At 39.6% G+C, this 22,870-nt stretch overlaps 1 protein-coding gene and 1 pseudogene across 1 annotated transcript; both read left to right on the top strand.

The window, feature by feature from the left end:
* Window positions 1-4,853: 4,853 nt before the first annotated feature.
* Window positions 4,854-10,812, top strand: LOC140226355 (uncharacterized). The gene is given in 3 exon segments (XM_072306840.1): window positions 4,854-5,552; window positions 7,295-8,304; window positions 8,306-10,812. Coding segments are annotated over 3 exon segments (3,072 nt in total). The 5' UTR covers window positions 4,854-5,188; the 3' UTR covers window positions 10,004-10,812.
* A 192-nt stretch (window positions 10,813-11,004) lies between these two features.
* Window positions 11,005-11,978, top strand: LOC140226354 (uncharacterized; annotated as a pseudogene).
* Window positions 11,979-22,870: the final 10,892 nt, after the last annotated feature.

The raw sequence follows: 22,870 nt of genomic DNA, 5'->3' as shown, positions 1-22,870 counted from the left end.
CTGAAAGCAATCACGATGGGAAACAGGGGACAAGATTTGCTGCTATACACAGACTCGTTGGTGGAAAGTTGGGCCCTACGAGCAATCATTTTCGACAACTTATAAAAGGTCTAACCAGAAGAACATGAGGTAAAGACACATGTCAACACAGCTACAGTAGCAGGTGTGAAGAGGATCTGATGACAAATTACTCCTGTTATAAATTCGAGGAGAAAGGAGTCCCCACTAAGCACAAATCTCATTTCGGGCAAACCTAAAAAAAAAAAAAAAACAAACAAAAAAACAAAAACAAAACAAACAAACAAAGCTACATAACTATGGCGTGTACGATTCTACTTTATCGACGTTATTTTCCAAGCGCCCTGTGCGTCTCTCGAAACTCTCGAAGCTTTGGCCATGTTGACTCTGCATGTGTACATAATTTGCATAAAGCTATGCATATTCATGACAGTCCTCATGAAATAGACTAAAGTGAGGTGGCTCTTGTGGTTTCAAAGGTATTGAAGTTCTAGAATATGGAGTGACTCTGGTCAAGAACGAACCTTCACTGCTCAAAAGCAGGGCACAGCAACAACAACAACAAAAGAGAGAAGAAAATGAATTAAAAAAAAAAAACACACATTAAAAAGCGATCAAATGTGTTAAAGGGATGGCACAGTATTGGTGAAGATGAGAATTGGGCTTTTAACTTTACCAAGATACCCAGAAAACACGTATGACATAGTACAGAGCATACCATTTTAAGAGGAATTCAAAGTTTATTTGATGAATATTGGGTTTAAAATGACAGAAACATCCAAAAACAAAGTAAAACAAAGCGATTGTAATAAAGTGTGGGCCCCATACTTTATTAGAATCACTCTTTTTTGTACATCTCAGCCATTTCAAAACCAATTTTCATCAAATAAATGTTGAATTCCTCATGGAATTATATGCTCTTTCATGTTTCATAAGAGGTTTCTCATTATCTACCCCCCCCCCCCAAAAAAAAAAAAAAAGTTAGAAACCTGAAATTAGGTCTCAACCAAAACTATACGATCCCTTTAAAAGCAAACAATTCTAGAAGAGGGTGTGATCGAAAATAGTATTCACTCGGGCTAAATTTCCATGTTGACACTTGTATTTCATGTAATATAGCATGCTTTCAAAAACTGTGATCCTACTAAACTATATGATGCTCAAATTTTGGATGAAAACTGAATAAAAAATTTATCTACAATTGCCAAGATTATCACCAAAAATACTTCAACATAACCATTTTGCCACTATTACACTGTGCAGCGTTGTGCAGCTGAAATTTGTAGCTACAACGTATATAGCATAATCATTCAAATCTTGAACTTGAACTGGGACATCGGCTGAATGTGATCACGTGCATGAAAATGGAACAGACACAGGTGGCAGTCAGGGTTTGAGCAGCCCTCCTGAGGTATCAAAGGGGGAAAATGAGGATCTTGAACTTGAACTGGGACATCGGCTGAATGTGATCACGTGCATGAAAATGGAACAGACACAGGTGGCAGTCAGGGTTTGAGCAGCCCTCCTGAGGTATCAAAGGGGGAAAATGAGGATCTTGAACTTGAACTGGGACATCGGCTGAATGTGATCACGTGCATGAAAATGGAACAGACACAGGTGGCAGTCAGGGTTTGAGCAGCCCTCCTGAGGTATCAAAGGGGGAAAATGAGGATCTTGAACTTGAACTGGGACATCGGCTGAATGTGATCACGTGCATGAAAATGGAACAGACACAGGTGGCAGTCAGGGTTTGAGCAGCCCTCCTGAGGTATCAAAGGGGGAAAATGAGCAACTGACAGATGATGATATTATAATGTTCCCAAGTCTGAGGATGTAAGTGAAGATAGTGACGATGAAGAGTTTATCCCACAAAAAATCCTGGAGAAGACCCGTAGAGCAAGCTTCATCAAATCACAACAATAACACATCGAAGGGAGAGAGTGAGCAACTTGTCAAACTGGGACATCAGCTGAGTCACAGGAAAAAAAAAGGGAAAACGATGCACAAGCTGTGCGTTCTGTAAAAACTAAACACTACAACGAGTGATTTTTTTTTCCCCAGTTAAGCTCCCAAGCAATTAGCTACCACATTTCCCCCCCCCCCCCCTAATCATTTGCTGAAAAAAGAAATGTCGGACAGAAAAGGAAAGAAATGATGCAAATCGGAAAAGTCACGTTTTGCTTTCAGCATGCGTGTAACAGCAAAAAAATGTTCCCGTCAAATAATATCTTCTGAAAGAAAGGCTATTCATGATGTCCTGGAGCCTACGTACGTTTTGAAAGACTTTATTGTCAGTAAATACCCCAAATACGAGTTACACAAAAACAATCCCATAACTTAAACACAATTGTTTGCAGACTTGGTAACAAGACGGATTGAAAGTCTTAAATTCCTAAATTCCTAAATTATTGTGATCCCCGGCAGTTCGGCCAAATCATGTTTCCGCTGGACTCCAGGTGGAAGGTAGCTGTGAGGATACACCCATAACAAGCCCCAAATGCCACGGCATCAACTCTTGATCGCCTCCAGGCATTCATTTGCAACCCTAGGTTTAACACAACTTCGGAGGTGGGACTGGACTTTTCATATCCGCCCAAGACATTCAGGAGTCAAGAAAGACTCCTGAATAGGATCCTTTGCAAGGACGTGTCCATCGTATGCTGGTTCTCCACGTGCGGGGCAAGAAGGATGTACACCCTGCAGGAACCAAACCTAGTCGGCTGGTAGTATAGCTCTTAAGATACATTGCTCCTGTCGCCAGCTAATCTACGGAGGCAGTTAAATACAATGCATTGCAAAGCCAACTAATTTGTTTCTTTCTTCTCTTTAAGTATTACTTCTTTTACCAGTACCAGTACGTGATGTGGAAGCTCCTTACAAGAAATGTTGCTAAAATTCAGTACTTACGTCATGGAAGAATTGATCAGGGGCCACCCCAAAACTGTATGGATTAAAATGAAAGACGACAGCGCTTATTTCTATACAACCCATCTAACACTGCAAACATTTGAAGACTACAAGGGCATCACAAGAGAAATACACCAGACGTATAATAATCATGAAAGAAATCAACCCCGGGTAATGAACAATTTTGAATGCTAATCAACATTTTTTTTTTCCTTGCTAGCCATGTGAAACTGTTGTCTAACATTGTCATGATGTACTATAGTCCTATTGGGAGGCAATCCACCTGTTCTAGTGACCTTTCTATTTTCTTTTCTTCTTTATTGACATTGTGTATCTAAGCCTGTATACTAGCATGAGGTAAATTGTGAAGGGGATGATAGAGTTTTGTATGTGATGGGACTACAGATTTCAATGTGTGTGTGTGTGTGTCCGCATGATAATGACAAATCTCTCATGAAAAATGAAAAGTATATCATTCAAGGTTTATTTGATAAAACTTTGTTTTGAAATGGCAGAGATATCCAAAACAAAGCGATCCTGACAAAGTCTGACCCACCTTTTGTTAAGATCGCTTTATCTCACTCATTACAGTATATTCATATATGTGAGGCCATTATCCTCGTCAAGCATGTGCTTTAATAATCGTCACCTGCATTCTCATTTCTCCTCGATATGTTCAATTTGTCTTTTAACAGCTTGTATGTTAAAGCGTTTTCATCAAATATGTAAAGACACCTGGTCAAAATCCGCTCGAAAACCAAAACTTCTTAACAATCAATCAACTCATCTCATCAACAAGTTATAAGAGTGTAAAGCCACCAGCCCCAAAGCATGCAATTACAAGGGAAGATTGAAAAAAAAAAAAAAAATCCTTTCGTGTTGGATTTCATGGAATCACACACAGATTCCAATCTGTTGGCAAATGGAAATTGTGTCCAGACTGCAACATGCAATTTCATTCTGCAGTTGTGTGTATCTGTGACAGACACATTTTCCTTTTTAATACTTTATTTTGTCTTTTTTTTTTAAATTTCATCAAGAAAAAAGTTGTGATGACAATTGAACTGTATACTCAAAATATACTATTCCTTTTGTGTATTTTGCTATTGGGATGAGTATGTGGACATATTGGAGAGTGACAGTGCAGACAGCGGGCTGCAGAAAGCACTTTGAAATGCAAGAGCAAAGGTAATAAATGAACCAATACTAAAACTTACTAGAATCTTAAGAGTTGGCACATGCTAGTTGCGGTTGTCCAAGGCCAGCAAGCATGTCAAATCAAACAACTAGAAGGTCACGAAGAGTTCTCGTACAAGATCGTGTGGAACGATCGTGTGGAACAAAGACAACATCAACATCTCCACGCACTCCTACGTAGAACGAAGAAAGAGCACCGGTCCGAGAAATGTTCTTGTACTGACATCCACGAAGCCGATCACCGGCGTAACCACTGATGACAAGAAAAAGAAGCCTGCAATTCTGAAACTCTATGACTTCACCAAGGGTGGCACAGATTTCGTGGACCAGAGATCGCAAACGTACACCACCAAGGCCAAGGTAAACCGCTGGACAATGGTGTCATTCTACTTCCTCCTTGACATGTGTCAAGTGAACGCTTTCACCATCTTCACAATGAACGGGGGACAGAATCCCAGATTAATGTAGACAGCTATGACTTTGGGCGGAAGCTCTGACACTGCCATTCACCAGACGACAAATCCATGGCCTATCAGTCTGTGTACAGTGAAAGATAAGCACCGCCCTTGCTGATCCTGGGCCACCAAGGAGACAGCCAGAGTTAGAGCATGAGCAAATCGGCATCTATGTGAGGTCCATTACATGGGGCACGAAGATGCCAACACTATGTCTCGCTGCCTTTGTCATGAAGACGGGCAAGGTAGGGGTGGTCACCCTAAACCCAATTAGACTATGGGGCAAGCCGATTTTTATGCTTGTCTTGTTCTCCGCATCTTGTGACTACCTGAAACTTATTTAGGAATTAAGATTTACATTTGTTATAGATAATTTTGATAGTTCCCAGACTGGGAAGTGGAGCATTACTTAATATTTTGATTAAAAAGGTCAATAATTTTTTTTTTTCACAAAATTGTCTGCTTCTCATTTCGCCTGAATTATCGGTACATCCTATTGGCCCATCCGATCATCGAATCGCCGATTGTCGCGAATCAGCAGCCAATCAGAAAAATTGTATCAAGCGGCTTTGGTACACTGTATTGCCTTCATATCTCATCCCGTACCGATCATGTCTGTCCCTGGAAGCTCACCTGATACTGATGGTAGGTGTTTTGTCCATTGTTCTGACGTTTGCGAAGATCTGAAACCTTTTACGGAGAAACGATGGAACACATTTTTAAGCAGTGTTAAGATTTGGAAAGATTTAGTGGGATGTCAGGCCGATATCGCGAGAGATTTTGTGCAAGAATTTGGGTCTGATGCCCTTGCTTCCGATGCAGATGGCGATGGCTTACCAATTCCGGAACATGGTGGATTTCACCCGACTTGCTATCGATATTTTACGGATTTATCAAAGCAAAAGCGGGGAAAACTCAACAAAGAGAAGCAACAACGAAACATTGGACCATGTCAGACAGGAAAGCCGTGCATTCGTTTACAAATAGACCAAATAAATCTGCGAACTGCAGATACTGCTTAACAACTACTTCAGTCCCACACGTAGCAAATCGTGTAATCTACAGCGTATACATTCGCTGCGATACATTCTTTTCTAACTCTGTGAGAATGGTGAAAACCCGATGCCGTGGTTCCCCATAAAGTAAAGAAAGAATACCCCTCCCCCTCAGTTGACACTAAATGAAATAACTTAGATGGGAGCCGTGTGGGAATAAACGGCTTAGTCACGTCACCCCCTCATTTTATGACTCATTATGACTAATGAGTAGGGCCTACTACGGTAACCCCGGGACGCTCCTTGTAGGCCTACACAGTATGCTGCGCGTTGGGGCTGGTCGCAGTTAGGCCTACGGTAGATAATTAACTTCATTAAGAAATGTAAAAAAGAATTATTAGGATGAATGCCGTGGGGATATGAACGGCACATATGAACAAAATCAATACAATAAAGATGGATACAATGCCGTGTACAGTTGTAGATATAAACCAAAAACAAATGTACACCAGACTTTTACTCTCTGACCATATTGTCCATAGAGATGTTAGTGTTATACTGTGCCACACAAGTGTGCACCCCATCATAATCCCCATTTATCTTGCATTCATGTGTGTGAAAGGTCCCATTACTTGTAATTGGATCTTTTATTTGCAGAAGTGGTTTTCACTACGTGCTAGTGCACTTTGGTATCCAGGTAGATAAGATTTACACGCTCAGCCAATATCATTAAAATTCAATAGAACTTTCAGAGAATATTATCAGAGCGTTTTTCAAATCACTCATAAATTTACCAGATTGAATCACGGGACGGGTCGATATTGGATTCAAGAATTCCTACTGCGTAATAGACATGGACACCGCCAATTTGCCAGTCAGTAAATATGGACAGCAAAAATGATATAATTTTTACTGTTAGTTCACAAACTTCTTAAATATTCACATCATTTTCATGTATATTTCTAAAATCTTTGAGGTAATGTTTGACTTCTTTTTGCTTTATTTATGGTGTCCATCTTTACTGATTCGCACCTTATAAATATGCAGTGCCCATTTTTATTCTGTAATTTGAATCTTTGCCTGTCTTTTTAGTGATAGCCTCAGTTTAAGATAGTATCTTGTGATGTACACAACATTCAGACAGTGCATCATCCCATGGAGGATGGAGTGATGATGTCGAAGTTTGAACCCAATATCACTTCTTCCGTGATCTGATCTGTTTAAAATTTATACGAGTGATTTGAACAGTGTTTGAGGATAGTACATGAAAGTTTGGTAGAATTTTTAGCAGCACAGCATATTTTATCCATAAGAATACCAAAATGCACTAGCACCCCTTGATATATCTCACGACGAACTTGAATTTGCAAAAAGTAATCTAACAAAGTAAATATTTGTAACAAATATCCACGAACATGGAGTCAGAATAAGTTACTGCTACTCAAATGGTAAGCCAACTAAAAGTGGCTTGTGCCCCACCTTTATGTACATTGTAAGACTAATTCAACTGCCGGACAGGCCCCGTACTATGAACAAAAAGTAATGGGCTCTAAGACCATCGAATTTGCAGCTAAATTCCACTTTTCTGAAATAAGGTTTACTGTATGACATTATGCTCCCAGTGTTAGTTTCTTTCTCAATAATAATTTATGCAAATGTAACAAGTACAATGTAGCTGATTCTTAATCACTCATTTGTCTCAATTTTCATTTATTTCTACAGAGTCAGAGCCCTCTACATCAAGTCCTGGTGGTCAAGCTGCAGGTCTGTGTGCCTCCGCAAAGAGACACTTGCGTTCCTCAGATACAAGTTTTGCTGGAGTTCCAAAGCAACCCTCTGTCTCTGCCCACATTCTCCCCAAGATATGCATCATCTGCAGACAAAATAAAACATTTAAGGACTCTGACGGGAGGAAAAGGAAGGAACCCTTAATGCTGTGCGAGCAGCCAGATGGTGGAAAACTAGCCACAGCCGCAAAGGACAAAGAGGACGAGTATATTCTCCTTCAGATCCAGGATCGAGACTGCGTAGCCATTGAGGTACGATATCATCGCAGTTGTCTCAGGAACTATACAGTATACCAGTCAAGGAAGAGTGTTCTTTCTCAACCCATCAAAGAGAAATATGGGAAGGCATTTGCTACATTTTGTAGCAATGTTATTGACGAGAGAATAATCAAGCACAAAGAAATATATCGAACGTCGTCATTGAGACGATTGTTTGTGAAAGCTGTGAGAGACATTGAGTGTCAGGATGCTACAGGCTACAAGACGTTCAGTCTTAAGCAACGCATTAAACGCAGGTATCCTCAACTCTGCTTTCTTCAGCCGCATAGGAGTTACACAAGTGAAATTGTCTACGTCGAGTCACTGTCAACTGAAGACCTCGTGCCCGGAGCAGTTGGCTCTGAAACAGATACAACCACCACCACCACTGATACAGACACCTTCTCTAGTACAGACACAGACACCACAGACGATGAAAGAGTTGAACTTCTGAAGAAGCCAACGAAGGGTAGATCCAAATCTCTGATACCTATAGCTTCACTACGAGATCGTTATGCCACTGCACAAGACTTAAAGGATGACATCATGCAGACAAGGACTAATCTACCATGGCCTCCTACATCATCAGATTTAACATTGGAATCCGCACGCGCTAATGTATCCTCCAAGCTGTACAACTTTTTAGCATGGGTTGTAGGTGCTTCTGATGATCCAGAGAACAAAGAAAATAGTGAAGATAGGAGAGGCAGAGGATCGCCGCATCCTTACAATATGTCAAGATATTATCTACTTGGCTACAAAGGGGAGACAGATGATGCCCAAGCACGCATCTCTTTCAATGGCAATGCGTCATTTGACTGGATCGTCAGAGCTGGTTGGACTACTTAATGGTTTTGGATATTGTGCGTCACAAACCACCGTTTTGGAGCATGATACGGCTCTAGCACTGCAGGAGATAGAGAAAGGTCCGAGTAACCTGCCTTCAAATCTGGAAAAGTCCTCTTATACTACTCTAGTTTGGGATAACAACGATTTCGGGGAAAGAACACTATCAGGAAAAGGGACAACGCACAACACGAATGGGATAGCTGTTCAACACGACAATGTTGCTGGCGTAGTCCCTCAAGCTCTACCAGCTCAGAATAGAAAGAAGACAAGACAGCGATCACTGCCTGCACCTGCCACAGCACTGGTTAGATTCACCGGCCAGAAAAAATCATCACCAGAGGCATTTGATGATTCTGTGCCGCTTAAGATGAGTCAGTACAATGATGTTCTCTGTCCTTACAAAGAAAAGGATGCAGCCTTCTATGTTGCAAAATCCTCACAGGAACGATTACTCCCATCGTGGACTGGATTTAATCAACTGCTTTCATCCAATATCCTTCCTAAGGCAACCATAGCATACTTGCCAGTGATAGATGCCAGCCCTACAGATTTCAACACAGTCCACACAGTACTACACCGAAGTTTGGAGATAGCACATCAGTTGGAACTTCCAGCCATTGTGATAGTGGTTGACCAGGCCATTTATTGCAAAGCGCAGACGATCCGCTGGCAGGAACCAACATTCCTTCAGAAGAAAGTCATTCGTCTTGGGGCTTTCCACACAACAATGGCAGCTCTTGCTTGTATTGGAAAGCGATTTCAAGAGGCAGGATTGCAAGACATTCTTATCGAAGCAGGTGTCGTAGCTACAGGTTCAGTCGCTGGTGTGATGAATGGCCACAACTACAATAGAAGTATCAGATGTCACAAAATCATGGCCGAAGCACTTCATTGCTTGCGCTGGCAGAGCTTCATGTGTACCTTGGAAGAGGAGAGGCAACATCGGTACAGAGAAGAAGTGTCATCTCTACAAGGGTCATTTCCAAGTGAGTTCACCAACCACATTCAAGGAGAGGTGTACCAAGCAATGGTCAAGGAGTATGACAATTTCATTGAAGAAGGGAAGAAGGATGCTACATTCAACTTTTGGTCTTCCTATCTTGAAATGGTAGAAAATGTCCTTCTATTCATACGAGCAACACGAGAAGGGGATTGGCAACTCCATCTTGCTTCAGTGAGAGCCCTGCTCCCTTGGATGTTTGCATATGACAGAACAAACTATGCACGTTACCTTCCAGTGTATTGGATGGAGATGAGCCAACTTCCTACCACCTATCCTTACATTTACGAGGAGCTGATGAAGGGTCACTTTGGAGTCCAACGCCAAGACAGTCATGGATTTGCACAGGTGGCATGCGATATGAGCATTGAGCAGACTGTGAATAGAGACACAAAGACCAGAGGAGGAGTAAAGGGGTTCTCAACCAAGGACCTACAAACCGTTGGGTCAGAGGCCACCATGAAAGAGCACTCATCACAAGACAATGTGAAGAAATGGCTGGAAAAGGCCAGAAGTCTTCAAAAAGAGAAGACCTAATAAAAAGCAGAATGGCAAGAGACCAGCAGGATGTAGCCAACATCATGAGTACTGTCAACATGACAAATCCCTTTGTAGTAGATCGGGAGACAGATGCTGATGATCTTGTCCACCTCTCTTCAGGCATTGTTGCACCAATCAATGTTTGCTCAGATCTCCTGAAAGCAGGGGAGAAGGGGGATGAAGCATTCATCAACTTTGCCAAAATCAGACTACAAGGAGATACGGATCTGAACAAGACAATCACCAAAATGAAGCTTAAGACCTTTGCCAATTCCGACAAGCCAAAAGTCAACATCAAAGGGAAAGAAGTTGTACTGAAGAGTGCTCGTGAGTTACTGGCAAGGCTCATCATCATTGGCCGTGTGCGTAAAGTTGATCAACGAAAGATGCTAAGTCACTGCTTAAGCCCATACCCACCAGCCATTTGTAAACAAGATGGATGCTTAGTCAAAAGCAACAAGGCTGCCCTTCTTCACCAACTGGAAAATTTACCAGAGTCATCCCCAACCTTGGATCCACCACAAGAGTCAGTGTGGATTATTGATGGTATGGCATTGCTTCAATGCCTCATTCCAAGTAAAATGCCTGCTACCATGGGACAGTTGGCCAAAAAAATCCTGAAGGATGTAGTTTACCTAGCCAGAAGCACCAAGTCTGATGTTGTCCACTTTGTCATTGACACATACCCATCTGTCAGCATCAAAAGTGCAGAAAGAAAAAGGCGTGCTGCAAGTGGATCCCAGCGGATTAAGATTGCAAACCAGGATCAACCAGTTCCAAACCAATGGAAGAAATTCTTGGCAAATAGCTTCAACAAGCAACACTTTACCAAGTTTTTATATGAGACTTGGTGTGCTTGTGGTGCAGATGAATTCAATGGAGTTGATGTATACCTAGCTCACTGTGAAGAATGCCACAAGTTATCTTGTCGTAGAGGTACCACTGTGAATGAAGCAATTCCAGAGCTATATACTACTCAAGAGGAGGCTGACACAAGGATGATGCTACATGCAAAGTACATCAGCAACATGGGTACGAAGAATATCATCATAAAGAGCCCAGATACGGATGTATTTATCATCGGCATTGCTGTGTCTGCCAAACTTGATAGTTCCAAGTTGTATTTTCACACTGGAAAGCAAGATAAGGAGCGTACACTTGACTTGAATGCGATACAAAGTCATCTCGGAGATAACATCAGCGATGCAACCATAGGCCTCCAGTCATTCACAGGTTGTGTTGCCGTGAGTGCTTTGTATGGACGGGGAAAGACCAAGCCCTTCTCGCTAATGTCCAAGTCTTCAAAGTTTACCAAGGCTTTTCAGGAGCTTGGAAAATCCTTCACACTTACAAATGACTTGATTTCTACTCTGGAGGAATTCATTTGCAAGTTGTATAGGATGAACAAAATAAGTACAGTGAACGAAGCAAGATATGCTATGTTTTCCTTGGCTACTAGACAAGAAGACATTATGCCCCCTAACAAAGATGCCCTCGTGAAACATATCCAGAGGGCCGATCACCAAGCGGCTATTTGGAGACGCTGCTTAGAGAGCCAGCCAGATGTTCCATCACCAGTTGGTCAAGGCTGGAAGCTAGTTGAGGACTTGGAATAGACTGGATGGATATGCTACCAGCTCAACAGAGCATTCTTGAACTGACTTCATGCAAGTGTAAGAAGTCCAAGTGTAAAGCCCCAGGTGCAGGTGATCAGTGTTGTGCGTCTATGGACTTTCCCTGTACAGAACTGTGTGAGTGTAAGAACTGTGAGAACATGGTTACGCCAGATGAGGAGCCAATCGTTGATGAAGTAACAGATGATGAAGGGGATAACAGTGATGATGAGGAGAATCTTGAAGAGGAAGAGTTATTCTAACATGTACAGGTAGATAGCAGAAACCTTTGTACATATCCCTTAAATAAGTTTTCTTTTTCACACTTTAATATTTCATTAAAAAATATGAAATTAGACCACATCCTTATCATATTCACTTATTAACCCGTTGAGGACGAGTCCCGAGTATACTCGGGCAGGTGTCTATGGGAAATGCGTGTTGTAGCAAAATCAGCCCGTCTTCAACGGGTAAGCCAATATATGACTTCAATTATATACAATATATTCAAATTTATGGATGGATGTTTTCTGGGGATTCAGCAATGTATTCCATTAAACTTTTATTGAAGAAGGACCTACAATACTTGGGATCCAGTTTGCTTGTAGTGTTCAAATTGTAAACAATTTTTTTTTTTTTATTGGAAAGGAAACTGTCATTTTATTTTAATTTGTTGCATACAACTGTTGAAGTCATCTGTCACCATGTATGTAAGTGAAAATTACTTGCCTTCATTTTAATGCCTGTTTTTAGATCTTTTCCTCTGCACATTATTTCTTCGATGGTGCTCCACTTCTTGAGCTGGAAACTACCTGAATTGAAGGCATAATTTTGGTCAGTTTAGGTCAAAGTCATTTTGGGAGCTATTTATACATACCGTATACTCTAAATGACCTCTGTGACCTCTGACCTCCTGACCCCCAAATCGTATCAGATTATTGCCACTCCCACAATGCATACTTGAGCCGAGTTTGAAGTAGATCCCTCAAGCGGTTCTTTAGTTATTGTGAAAACAAGGTATTTTATGTTCATAATGACCTTTGACCGTTGACCTAGTGACCCCAAAGTCATTTCAGATTATCGTCGCACCCGTATGCATACATGAATCAAGTTTAAAGTTGATCCCTTCAGTGGTTCTTGAGTTATAGTGAGAAGAAGCTATTTTCATGTATATAATGACCTGTGACCTATGACCTTTGACCTTTGCGGAAGTGCTCCACTTCCACAGCTGGGAACTATGAGAATTTTGATCAGGGATTCAATACCTACATTTTGAGCCATAATTTAGGTAGTCACAAGACGGAGACAACAAAAGTCATTTTTTAGAGCTATTTTCACCCCACGCCCCATAGCCTAAATTTACCAACTTGCCCATTTCCTTCCTGCGAAGCAGCAATGGTCGATTTAAATCGCCACCTGAAGAAAGTTCACAAAAGACACCCAATTGGTAAGGAATAACCAATGGTATGTGATATGATACACGAGTTCAAAAGATTTTTTTTTTTTTTTTTTTTTGGGGGGGGGGGGGAGGTGTTATCCATGCAATATAAAGACGACCTTCTTGGCAGCAATACCTACATTAAAAACTAGTAACATTTATATGCCTCCAAAGTGGCACAGAATAACACAGGCAACTACATGTATTACTGAGTTTTGTATAGGCAAGTTCAATGACTCATAAGTGGACTCATAATGTATTTCAGATACAGGAATAAATGTTTAAGTACCTTGTATTGAGTTGGGACGAGGTTGTACTACTCCATTACTGTATACAAAAATGTACATGAGCAGACCTTTTACAATATGTCATTAATTTTTGGTTTCTTGAGCAGACCTTTTACAATATGTCATTAATTTTTGGTTTCTTTTTACAGTGGCCAGGAAAATTGTGCACATGCAAAAGTATAAGAAATTCCAGAAGAACATTTTGGTAAGGAACACACTTATTTCAGTTTGCATTGCAATACTTCTAATAGCTATAAATTGAAGTCCCCAACATAATGTAATAGTATATCACAAGAATTCCATGGTTGCTGTTATGAGCATGGTACATGTATAAACATTATGTCAGATGATTTAAGAACGATAGATAAATGATGTTATGCATGAGTGTATTTTGTTGAAGACACAATACGCCCTGTGTACACATTGCAATGACACAGAAACAAAGTTTGATGTCATTATATTAATTAAACAAAGAAATTTGTATTCTTTTTAAAGATTGTTTTTAATTAGTACACTGTCGAAAGGGTACATTAAAGAAATAAGCTAGAAATAATTGTAATGTGAACATTAATGTAATTCTTTACCTCCCACCAAGTTCTAGAAAAGGAGATGGGCACAAGAGACTCAAACAAAAGATGCCAAAGTCGCAGACACAATGCCAAACCTGCGGCGATGCTGCCTGCAAGCGACACCTGGTGTATATTTGTGAAGCTTATTATCTTGCAATGTAAATGTAGGGTAAATCATACCCACCTACAGTTAACTGTCATGAACTTTTGCAACTGCAGTGAATATTATGATGTATATTTGTGCCCAACATATTTTCACTTTTGACATTTCTGATAGGTACAGGTACATGTGTGGCTGACAGCTTTATTTCATACAGTTGATCATAAAACTTCAAATCAATACTGTATATAACAAGAACCCACAGTATATGATGCACTTCTTTTACAATTATTATCAAAGGTTAGTGATTATATGTTTATGCGACCCATACACTTAACTTATTATAATATTTTTGTCCCACAACAGAAAAGTATAAGAGTTAAATTCTTTATTTTATTTGTTTATTTCTTTATTCAATCCATACACTGAAGTTATGTCATTATTTTTGTTTGATAACAGAAAAGTACAAAAGTTAGAGGTTTGTGATTCTCTCCCTGATGCAAACCATGTATTGAACTAATCGTATTGTATTTCTTTCAAAACGAAAAATTACAATAATCAGCTCTTGATTACACTTGTTTTATGGAAACTGTGTATTGAAACTATGAACATAGACTACACAGCTATAATGGTTACAATGAGTGTAGCATGATGAAGTATAACAAAGTAGAAGATGAAGTAACAAACATTTTTTTTTTTCGTTCACTCATTTTGAAATGTGTTTCAGTCTCCTTTTACTATATTTTCTGATTGGTATAATAGTGCTTTATGATGACCACGTTTACTGAATGAAAACTGTATACTTTCAATGATTAGCTTGTACAGTACATGTATCGTTGTATTGTGTTATTAAGTCATATATAATTAATGTATTGTAGTAATGTAACGTAAGTGAGGGGACTGCAATCTACAAGTTCGCTTTTTAGCAGCCCCTCAATTTTCATTTCCGTGAAGTTCTTTTAAGAACCAATATGTATTATTATGTTCCAATATATGTAATCATGTCAAAGTGTATTACCTGTGTTTGATTGGAAATAAAAAAAAAAACAAAAAACAAAAAACATGCATGTGAACATGCATGTGTGAAATGAAATGAAATATGACATTGCGTATGTGTTGTTTGTTTTGTGCACTGGTTTGTGATTATTGTAATGAAGCTGTGTCTGTGATCATGATGTATGATGATCAAGTGCATAAAATGTAATTTATTCTGTTCAAAAACTATTAAAAATATACAGTCTAGAGTGTATTCTAGTGAAAATTCTACTTGAATCCTAAAAATTATGCCAATTAGAACATAATTTGCATAATCTATTCATAAATTGATGGTGAGGGGGATATTACAGCTGCTGTACATGAAAAACACGATTTCATTTCCATTTTCTTCCAACCAAAATACGCGCATTCATATTTCAATGAGCTCTTTTCATGGATAAAATCAGGAATACTAATTTGCATGTTCACATAATTATGCAAATTAGTAACATATTCTTTCACTATAAATGACATGAATGTGATATATTACCTCACTTGATAGAATTTTTACAGAAAACCTGAAGAAATCCAGTAAATTCTCATGATTTTCTCAAAAATTCGAAAGATCGAAAGGAGTTAACCATATCATCCACAATCCCAGGGAAAAGTTGAAAGGTCTCACCATTGTGTACAGTTGTACCTCTGCCCAAAAGATATTATTCAATCAGCTTCAAATGACAAAGGTAGGAGTTAATGATTGGTTAGAACTCGGATGAAAACTATACCAAAGGCTTCTTTACGAGAAGATAATGGATGTCCTGAGCAGGCAGAGTACTTTCAAGCTTTTATATTCAGGTATTGCATTTCTTGAGAAGGCTCAAAGAAATGCTCACCAGAACACCCAAGATTTCAACAGGTATTGGCCTCGCACTGCCATCTATTGACCGATTCTGTGACGCGCTATGTGTATTTTTGGCATGGGCAGCGCCATTACTGCGGTGTCTCAGCCGACCCCCCCTTCCCACTCCCCACCCCTCTCCCTACATTAGCACGCGCGCAGAATGAAAAACTGCTTAAGCCAATGGGCGTCTCGTACCGAGTGCGCGAATGCTTGCTTAGTGCGCGAACCTTTGTTACAAGTGCGTGATAAACATGTTGCCCGGGGGGTGGGGGAGAGCAGGGGGGTCGGCTGAGACACCGCAATTTGAGTTCATGGCTGCGCCCAGTGCCATAAAATGTCTGCTGCCCTCAACGAACCCGAATCGGTCAATATGCAAAAAAAGGAAAATTTGCAAAGTCTCGGATAACAAATACATCCAACACAGAATGAGAAAGAAAAAATCTTCAGAATATGATACAGAGGAAAGAGATTGATCCGTCTTCCATTTTAAAACTGTCATTTGTTCTATGCAAGCATAGATTCGTAGTCTAGACAAAAATAATCTATAAATGCTTCCTTACACACAAGTATAGGGCTTTAGTTCGGTACTAGATTAAAGAAGAGATCGTACATGGATGGATCTATGTTGAAGACAACACAAGTACTCCTCTCCCAAAGGATAAAAGAAAAAAAAAAAGAAATCTTACCATTTCCTTTTCACTATTTCATACACCAGGAGCTACATCAAAATGAGCTTTCAAGGATTTGTCTCAATTCATCGAAAAAAAAAGCCAAAAGACTGCAGTATTGGAAAGGACTCAAAGAGGCAGCAGCTGATGATATTTAACTTCAAAATCACGTAAAAGGGAAGACAATGTCACCTGTTAAAAAAGCACATTCAACAGCGTAAACTGGAGTTAATCTATGAATGTTTACCTGTGATAATAAAGTTAGGATTTGGTTTGCTGAATGGGGATTTACTTGTTCAGTTTGGAATTTCAACAGCATCCACCAATGGACAACTATTGCATAAAAGAGGTATTCCCTGTTAAAAGGAGCTTATAAATGAAAACACTCCAGGATGTTAGAGAAATTGTGAAACAATACTTGCATTTTAGGGAGGATGAAATGGGAGTCCCCCAAAACCACTGGGTGTGGCTTACTCGGTATCTAATACATCATCACAATTCAAGATGTTTTTAGTAGATACACTGTACCCATGACTTCAACCAATATCTGGAAAAAGCGGCAGAGAGATATCCACTACAACTGTATCATGCAAGAGTTCAACTCCATTATCGGTCCCCCTTGAGTGCTCCAGTGTAAGAATTGTGGAGAATTCAAAAGTGCATCTGAACGTCTTTGTATATAAAGGATGGAGGTAAAGATCACAAGGAGTTCACCCTACTATCCACAGAGTCAGGGAAAAGTGGAGAGGTCTCACCTTATCACTCGGCCAAAAAAAAATATATATATTCAAATTGTTCAATCTGCTACAAATGACAAGGGTAGAAATGAAAGAAGAGCTCAGTTGAAAAAATTACCACAGGATTCTTCACAAGGAGATAATATGTAGATGTCCTGGGCAAGCAGCAATGTGTAGGCCTCATGTATTGTGTTTCTTGAGAGCACTAAAAGAATTGCTACCTGACGACCCAAGACTCCAAGAGATATTGACCTTGCACTGATACCATACGCAAAAAAATATATATATATTAATGAAACAATAAAAACAAAATAAGAAGAAGCAAGATGGATGTAGTTTTGAGATCAACACTTTCATCCCTGCATCCATCGTGACTGGACGTGTCATTTCTTCCCTTCTTACAGCATACATTACAGTCCTTACACACTACAGTCTTACTTGCCACATCGTGACGGGTGTATCATTTTCTGGTGACTCTGCAAGGACAAAAAAACATCTGAACAGGACAGAAATGAAGACGAGAGGCGGATGCATCATCCTCAGGATCACAGCCTAAAACCTTCCCACCGAAAACCAGCTGAGGGACTGGGCAACCCAAGAGACCAATATGAGCCTGGAGGAGGTCACTCCAAGGGTCCAGGAGAGCATGCACCATCTCGAGGAGGACCAGCTCCATCTGCTCACTGAGAAGCTGCAGTTCTCAAAGGAAGGATAAAGAATGATTGTAATCTGGCAGAACTCCATTACTTGATTTTGGTCGATTTTCTGGTTTTTGAGTATTTTTTGTCTTTTTTCCCATGCTCTTTCAAGTGGGCCAAAAAAATGAGTTTCAATTGGGTACAGAAATTCATTTTTAGAAATTCCTAAGGAGAGAGGGTGATTAATCTGGCAGAACTACGTGTAAGGTGAGATACAAAATTAATTTTCCAATATTAATCAGCCAGAACTGCATAAGTAAACTTACAACAATGCTTGGATCAAGGTGTGTCTGCATCACGCACTGACATGGCATATCCTAACACGCACGTGGGCGACAGCTGTAGTGACGAACGCGGTGCTCGTTATTTGAAATTAGGCGCAATTCGAAATGGATCCGAAATCAAAGAAATCAATTTTCCCAAATTCGAGGGGAAAATTGATTTTCAGCCTGTCACTAAGCCGGCTGGCCAGCTTTAAAACAGGTAAATGTATATACGGTATGCTTCACTATTAAGTTTTGGTACAGGCGATCATTTCTTTTAAGACTTGAGCATTTATAGATCCAACAAACTTATAGTTTGCATCTTGTCTGACATCATGCTCAAGTTACTTCGATCCACACTGTTCAGGTATCACATTGATAGTTTAGACGTAGAACTTGTGCAATAGGCCACGCTACAATGTGACACTGCCTCACACTTTAACGCAGCTTCTACCATGTTAAGGATTTCCCATTATTATAAAATTTTAGTTGCCTTGAATCATCAGCATTGATTCTATATCTAGGAACTACCGTCCATAGCAATGACATTTTCGATCCAATCCTGAAGTCGCTACCGTCCCCAAAAATAGAATCACTAAATTACGTTAAAAGAATTTGCATCAATTGTTACTTAGCCTAGTCTAGTAAGACCAATCGCTGGTCAGTTTTTATTGTCTAGTTTAGTAGTTTTATAGATCTAGATTTAGTTCAGCACAGAGACTCTTAGTGTGTACTGGTACTACTGTAGATCTAGACATATATAGGACCTATTTAAAACTTTTATACAGGTTACAGCTTAAAATAAGTTGGTGCCTTTATGTAGAGTCTAGCGTCTCTCTGACTCTAGGAATAGGATTAAGGAACCATCACTAAGTAGACGATCTAATGCTCTAGACATTTTCTAGAGATATGTTAACGTTTATTAGCGTTTGATCTACCATCTAAAATTATAAATCTCTGACCAATGCCAGTTAACATGTTAGAATGCAATTTAGACAGATAGTGTCTCTATTAATGAAATGCATAGTTTACTAGTAGACCCGTATCTTAACTTAGACTGTATTGTCTCTTGTCGTCACTAACCTCTTCTCAACAACTTGGGCTTCATGTACGTCTGCATCCCCGCCGCATGTACAGACTTTCTTCAACCGCTTGATGCCACAGTAAACAATGTCTACAAGAAAGAAAGCCCAATTCAGCCAGTCGTACTACCAAAAGGTGGCTGACAGGGAAAAGGCAGGGCGCACCATCCACGAGATTGTCACTGACATCAATCTCCTTACATCCCTAATCAAACCCATCCATGCCACTTGGATGATGAGAGTCCATGAGAACATCCGCCACCTGCTGGACATCATCATCAAAGGGTTCCAGGAGACGGGCATCCTCAAAGCTGTGGCGGATGCAAGGCTCCACGCCATCCCAGATATGGATGACAGCGATGCATAAGGAAGAGTATTGGCAGGACCAGTAGTAAAAAAAGAACTAGAAATGTCACTATGGCGACTGGTATGCCTCCGCCATAATGCATGATTCTCCTAATAGGTCTATAGTACATGTGGACAATGTGTGATTACATTTTCACAAAATTGGCAAAATACTAAAATGATATGTTTGTCACAAATGTATTGAATGTTCACCTTCCTTGACCTATGTTTGATTGGATGAATAGGAGAGCATGTATTTGGGGATTTAGGAACTTTAACTTGACTTTGACCTTTTCATAAGTTTATGCACTGAGTAATTTTCAAGGTTTGGAGAAAAAGAGCAATTTCTGTATTAAACAGTAAATTGTTATCATTTTCATCTGGCCTTTGATTTGTAAGAGAATCCCTGTCAGGCAGAACATATATGTACTAAGTTTCAAGATAACTTGAGCCACTTCCGAGATATGGAGAAAGAAGTAAGTTCAGCACTTTCACTTGATCTTTGACCTTTTGCCTTTGACCTTCTTGGCAAAAAAAAAAAAAAAAATCCAAGAGAATCTCTATTGGTTTATACATGCATACATCAAGTTTAAAAAATAATAATCCTACTGGCATTGCATAAATATAAGGAAAATAGTAAAATTTTGAAGTATTGCCCTTGACCTTTGACCCCTGACCTTTGACCCCATGAACCCCCAAATCCCTAGATAACCACTGCCAGCCAGTACATGCATATATACTATGTTCCATGAAGATACCTTGAACAATTTCCAAGATACAGAGAAAAAAGTGAATTTTTTACATTTTACTTGACCTTTTGACCTTTGACCTTTGACATTTTTACCTCATGACCCCAAACTTTTACCAGAGAATCTTAATTGGGTAATACATGCAAACACTAAGTTTCAAGAAAATATCTTCAGGCATTGCATAGATATGGGGGAAATAGAGAAATTTTAAGCATTTGACCATGGCCTTTTGACCTTTGACCTTGAGCCTGTGCACCCAAAAGTTGATAGGCATAACTTCACCCCCTAATACACATACATGCCAAGTTTCATTAGGATACCTTAAAAGGTTTTTATAGTTACGCTGTCCACAAAATTCATTACGGACGGATGGAAGGACGGACGGAAGAACGGAAGGACGGACGGAGGAACGGACGGACAACCCGAAAACATAATGCCTCCGGCACCACTTCGTGGTGGAGGCATAAAAGCAAACAAACCAAAAAAAAAAAAAAAGAGAGCTAACAGCTCTTAATTGTGTTTAATTTATTCGTTAGGATTGAATTTTTACAGTTTGGATTTTCCACACATCAACTTTGAATTATTGTCTTGCTGTTGGAGACATTTTCCTCAGTGTGAATGTGCTTGTAAATAATTCAATTTACTGGAGTTTGATTCAGAGCCTGTGACATCGTTACTGCTTTTGGAATTTAATGTTGAACTGTGATTGTGAAATAGGAGGTTTGACCAAGCTATGTACGTATGCAAAGCCGAGGCAGTGTGGATTATTATTGCATGGATAACAACAGCATGCTGGGGTGATGCATCCTCTTACCATTTAACAGAAAAGTAAGTAGACCATAATAATTTTGTTTTATAAGCATTATAAGCACACGTGTATCCATTTTCATCGTGCGTGTTATTTCAACCCGTTGAGGACGGACTGATTTTGCTACAACACGCATTTCCCATAGACACCTGCCCGAGTATACTCGGGACTCGTCCTCAACGGGTTAACATCCACTTGCAAACATGTAAAGTACGGTACAGTACAGTATCCAGTAGTGCACTGCGCCTAGCTAGCCTTCAACTCATCGATTGTGCACGCACGTCGCACAGTACAGCTAGCTACTACTTAGTAGTATACTAGTACTGTACCTGTTTATAAGTGCGTTCAGTCTACTCTTGCAGCTACATTCTTGGTGTTCACCTGTCGATGTCCAGCATGAATTCCGGAAGTCCTTGTAAAGTATTTCTTTTTGATATTTGTTTTACTTTCAAATTGACAAAGCACTAGTACTTACACTTGTGAGGTACTTTTAGTTTAGACAACTACTAGTATACTAGTAGTTTTTTCGTGAGAGTTCAAGTAAGTTCAGTTAGACCCTTGCAATTAAATGTGACCCTGCACCTCAAAACAAACAAAAAGTCGCCAGACATGAATTTTTAGTTAAGACCATATTCCGAAAGAGCAGACTTTAAGCTTTAAAGTGATGTATAACTCAAATCAAATGGACTCTCCTAACCTATCTAAATATTGGAAAGAAAGCACAAACTCAGGAAAAGTTTGAACTGAGAAAAGAGGCTCTGAAGTACAGTGTCTATTGAAGCGCTTAATCTTTACCAAACCGTGCTGGCTGTGCGATGAATGGGACAAAAAAACAGGAAGTAAACCACCAGAGTAACAACAATGAAGGAATTATCAGATTAAACTGAAATTAAGCATGCCTCATTAACACATTCTGTCCATAATTAATGCCAACTTTCAAAGCAGTAGCCCTATCCTCACAAAAGTTATTAGAGTTGAAAGTGAAGAGTGTGGACAAGGTTTTTCAGAAATGAAAAACGGATTCTAAAGACACACCTAATCACACTATTCTACCGAAAATGTTCGAGATAAACTGCTAAAAAAAACACACTTTCCTGCCCGTTTTATGATACCAAATTTTAGGATAATGTAAAAGAAGACCCGCTCTTTCAGAAAATATGAAAAAGTCAAGTTCGGCTAAGTTGACCCATTTTACTTATTTTCAGTCGTCACGCAAAATCAGTGTGTGCGACTTTATGTTCGTTTTGAGGTGCACAGTCACAAATTAACAACACGCGAAAATGTCCTCCAAGCAGCAATTCGCGAAAATATTTGTACGCGAAAATTTCAGCTCGTACAGTAGGTAGCACCCCAATTGTCAAAAACATAGGATCATATCATTGGTTATTCAAGTAAAAAAATGACAAAAATGTAAAGAAGGCGATTACCAAAATGAGATGCTAAAACCACTGCACAGTGTAGAGATAAAGAGTAGCCAAATTTTCAGGAGAAGTGAAGGCAGAATGATTACAAGTGAAATGCTTGTCTGTTTCCTCAATGTCTAGTACAAAGTGTAGAGGAAACAGAAAGAACACTTCTATATCAACCCCAATACAAGCTTACTGGCCATCAATGTAAGCTTTGAAAACAAT

The sequence above is a fragment of the Diadema setosum genome, chromosome 3 (genome assembly GCF_964275005.1).
Source record: "Diadema setosum chromosome 3, eeDiaSeto1, whole genome shotgun sequence".
Lineage (NCBI taxonomy): Eukaryota > Metazoa > Echinodermata > Echinoidea > Diadematoida > Diadematidae > Diadema > Diadema setosum.
Note: the sequence above shows the minus strand (reverse complement) of the source record. Positions and strands in the feature narration are given on the sequence as shown.